Source organism: Puntigrus tetrazona, chromosome 20, assembly GCF_018831695.1.
Source record: "Puntigrus tetrazona isolate hp1 chromosome 20, ASM1883169v1, whole genome shotgun sequence".
Taxonomy (NCBI): domain Eukaryota; kingdom Metazoa; phylum Chordata; class Actinopteri; order Cypriniformes; family Cyprinidae; genus Puntigrus; species Puntigrus tetrazona.
Window position 1 is genome coordinate 24695116 of NC_056718.1, and position 4056 is coordinate 24699171.

At 34.1% G+C, this 4056-nt stretch overlaps 1 protein-coding gene across 4 annotated transcripts in view; it reads left to right on the forward strand.

Annotated features, from left to right (window-relative positions):
* Positions 1–3017, forward strand: part of aida (axin interactor, dorsalization associated) — a 6232-nt gene extending 3215 nt beyond the window's left edge. For 2 of the 4 annotated variants that reach the window (XM_043220225.1, XM_043220224.1), the window contains exons 4-9: positions 385–448; positions 557–656; positions 1438–1560; positions 1632–1754; positions 2054–2171; positions 2248–3017. In XM_043220225.1, the coding sequence (XP_043076160.1) occupies positions 385–448; positions 557–656; positions 1438–1560; positions 1632–1754; positions 2054–2171; positions 2248–2344 (625 nt within the window). In that variant the 3' untranslated portion in view covers positions 2345–3017. Of the gene's footprint in view, positions 1–384; positions 449–552; positions 657–1437; positions 1561–1631; positions 1755–2053; positions 2172–2247 lie in introns of all 4 variants that reach the window. The other 2 variants (XM_043220223.1, XM_043220222.1) reach the window with 1 other exon arrangement.
* The last annotated feature ends 1039 nt before the right edge of the window (positions 3018–4056 follow it).

A 4056-nucleotide genomic window follows, 5' to 3' on the forward strand; every position in this document is an offset into this window, starting at 1 on the left:
GTGCTGCGTCCGAACTGTGCTACTTTGCTTCTTTTATTTAAACTGTTTTAATCTCTCTTTTGCTTTAAATTCAGTTTATCATAAATCAGTGTTTTTATTTTATTTTAATTTCTTCTATTGTTATTTAAACCTTGTAATTATTTTATTTCCTCTTTTGTAAAGCACTTTGAATTACCATTGTGTATGAAATGTGCTATATAAATAAACTTGCCTTGCCTTGCCTTACTGTATCATATTAGATGCATTTAAGTCTATATGTACAAACGTCCACCTTTAGCTGTATTTTTATTGTCAAATCTTTATGATACGGCGAACATAGGAATAACTGGACACTTCCTGGACTGAGTTGATATATCGCTGCTATGCTTCTTGTTTTTTTTCCAGTTATCAAGAACGTTCTCACTTACAACAAAGACTTCCCTTTCGACGTCCAGCCAGTGCCTTTGAGGTAGCTCTTTAATATTTAGTGTTGGTCCTGGATGCTGATTGGTCAGCCCAGTAAATTGTCCCTGTAGAATCCCCTGTTGTTTGACAGATGGTTGGTGTTTTTAGGAAGATCCTTGCACCGGGTGAGGAGGAGAACCTGGAGCTGGAGGAGGAGCTGGACGCTGGGACTGGAGCAGGTTTAACACCATCGTTCTCTTCAAGGGTTCCAGGTGATTCTCTTCATAGTGCATGGCTTCTCGTAATTATTCATTATGCTAAGGCCTTACATTAGTTTTTTTGTTTTTGTTTTTTTTTTTTTTTTTTTTTTCGTAAATATATACAGTATGTTTGTGTGTGTATGTATATGTATATGTGTGTATATGTGTATATATATATATATATATATATATATATATATATATATATATATATATATATATATATATATATATATATATATATATATATATATATATATATTTATTTATTTATATTTATTTATTTTTTTTTATTCTTTTTTCCTTATAATTTCCTTACTTAGCATTTCTGTTTTCTTAAATTAAATCATTATGCATTTACATGAGAAGCAAAATGGATCATTAAGATTTTTGTTGTTTTTTTAAACAAGTATATTTTTTGTAATGAAAATATCTGGCAATGGTGAAGAAAAATATTTATTTTCCTTTGAGGTTGTGTTCTTACCTCATTGACGGGTATTTATTTATTTATTTATTTTTTGTCTAAAAATGAACAATATTTTGATACAGATATTGACCCAAGAATTCGTAGATATTTAGAAAGACAAAAATACTGTGCAAGAATTTTTTTTTTTCGCTGATTCTTTCAATATTGTGTTAGTTTACCTACAATAGGCCAAGCTCTGTAATATTATATTAATGCAAGTAAACAGTAGGTGAACTTGTCCAAAAGTGCCTTTTAATCCGTTTTCTTTATCAGCAAGCAAACAAATTTTCAAGTGTGCCGGTGTTTATAGTTTGACGTCTTTGACAGGTACGCTGTTGCCACGGTTACCCTCGGAGCCTGAAATGACTTTGCTCACGCTGACGATAGAGAAGATCGGTCTGAAAGACGCGGGACAGTGCATTGACCCGTACATCACCGTCAGTGTTAAAGGTAGGACTCGCCGGCGCTTGTTAACCGCAACCTATTGTCTTCTTACATATTTGTCTTTTTAACTTTTCCAGATCTGAACGGTATAGACTTGAATCCCGTTCAGGACACACCAGTGGCCACGCGCAAGGAGGACACGTATATTCATTTTAGCGTGGATGTGGAAATCCAGAAACATCTAGAAAAACTACCAAAAGGTCTGTTTTTTTTTGATCAGATCTGTAGCATTGCTTCACTTGCTCGGAAATGGATGCTCTGCAGTGAATGGGTGCCGTCAGAATGAGAGCCCAAACATCACAATGATCCCCGAGTAATACACGCCACCCGTTTAATCAGTTTAACTGATTAACATTTTGAGAAGACAAAAACTGACGGCACCCATTCACTGCAGAGCATCTAAATGTTACATTTCTCCAAACCCATCCACGTCTTGCATTAAGACTCAAGATATGTTTCTGTATATTGTTGATTATTCTTGCGTTCGCCTCTTTTGTAGGTGCAGCTATTTTCTTCGAATTCAAGCACTACAAACCCAAGAAAAGATTCACTAGCACTAAGTGTTTTGCCTTCATGGAAATGGACGAAATCAAGCCAGGTCCCATTGTTATAGAACTGTAAGTATCAGGCGAGTCGGCCGCATCCTATGTTATAGCATTAACACGCAATGCATAAATACAATCTTGATTTTAGGTACAAGAAACCGACTGACTTCAAGAGGAAGAAACTCAACCTCCTGACAAAGAAACCACTTTACCTGCACCTTAACCAGACTTTGCACAAAGACTAAACCAAGATCCGACAGCCAAACGCTTGACGGACGGCGGAGGTTATTTTTCTCAGATATATTTGACACATCACCTCTCGCATTTCTTGCAATATTGAACACTTTTCTTCATATCTCCAGTCTGGAGTTTGGGACGCGGCCTGATTCATCTGCGGTGCTTCATCTTGAGAGAGATACGAGTGTTAGAAATGGAAATGATTTCAAAAACTGAATTGTGTACAAACGATGTTGGGATCGGATGGATATAACCCAACTTCCCATTGGTTTTTATAGTTTTATCGCATTAAATAAACAGCTCGCCCTCGTCCTCCAAACCTGTATGCTGTTATTATTTGAAAGTTTGTTTTTCGTGAAATGTAAACGTAGAAAAAGAAACACCATTACACTAAAAATTACGTATTTCATGTTTGAAATTTTCTGAATCCATACAAGATTTGTAGACTTGATATTAAACTCTTATTCAGTGAAAATCTTCAATATTTTCTAATTTACTGGCTGTTTGATTCTTTTAAAAAAACGACTGAATTTGAGCATATTTGTTTTGGTTTTTTTGGTGTATGCACATGTGCTGTGGGAAAAAACAGCATACAAATTTGGAATTACATGAGGGTGAACAAATATAGACAGAAAATTAACTTTTGAATGAACTATTCCTTTATAAATGTTGTTTAACTGACAAGTTTTTTTCTTTCTTTTATTGATGGCTTGCTAACGCTATATGGATTACACAAAAACCCTAAAAACAACACTAAACATCTACGAGATATATATATATATATATATATAGATATATAGATATATAGATATAGATATATAGATATAGATATATATAGATATAGATAGATAGATAGATATATATATATATATAGATATATATAGATATAGATATATATATGTTTACCTTTTTTTTTTACTAAGCAGTTTTATGTTGGGTAACTGCTTACCAACTGGCTAATATTTAGCAATACAAGGGATTCATACTTCCCTTTAAAACCTTGCGGTATTCTTTAGTAGATATGTCAGAAGTTAAATGGAATATGAATCAGAAAAAACAGTAAATATGAACGTGACTATATGAAAGGAGAAACTGGAGCGGTCGAAGCATTAGCATGCTAGCTTTGCGACTAGCTCCACAGTTAGCTCTTCGACGAGTAGTTCATTCTGGTTAGCGTGAGAAACTAATTCTGAGGTAATTTCCTCAAACGGTTACAGCTAAGTTTACTAAAGGCTTTCAGAAGTTGAGACATTTCATATGCTTGCTTAATTACTTTTATCGCCGGTTAATTTCTTTAATGAGGAAAACGCGAATGTTTTGAGATTTATTCGATGTCAGTGCTTTCGTTAACTAAATGGTTAAAAAAAATCATGTTTAACGGCGTGTGTGTCATTACACATCATTTGAACGTCTCATTTCTAATAAATGATAATGCTGCTTGATTCGTGAATATTTTATAAATATACTTCAACCTGGAGCGTCAGACTTGCGTCGAGGAAACACGATAACGTTAACCGTTAAAGCTAACTAATGAAGTACAGTTTATTCTCAGATGTTCTGCTTCTTTCTGTATCGGACTACGGTTCACATTTAAGGAGGATCAAATCAAAGACAAGATCGCATTTAGTTTTTTTTCGATTAAAGGATTTGACCCACTTTAAAATGTACTAATGAAGTAAGGAGAGCGCGTAGGTAAACGATTAAAAACATTCATCAAAAC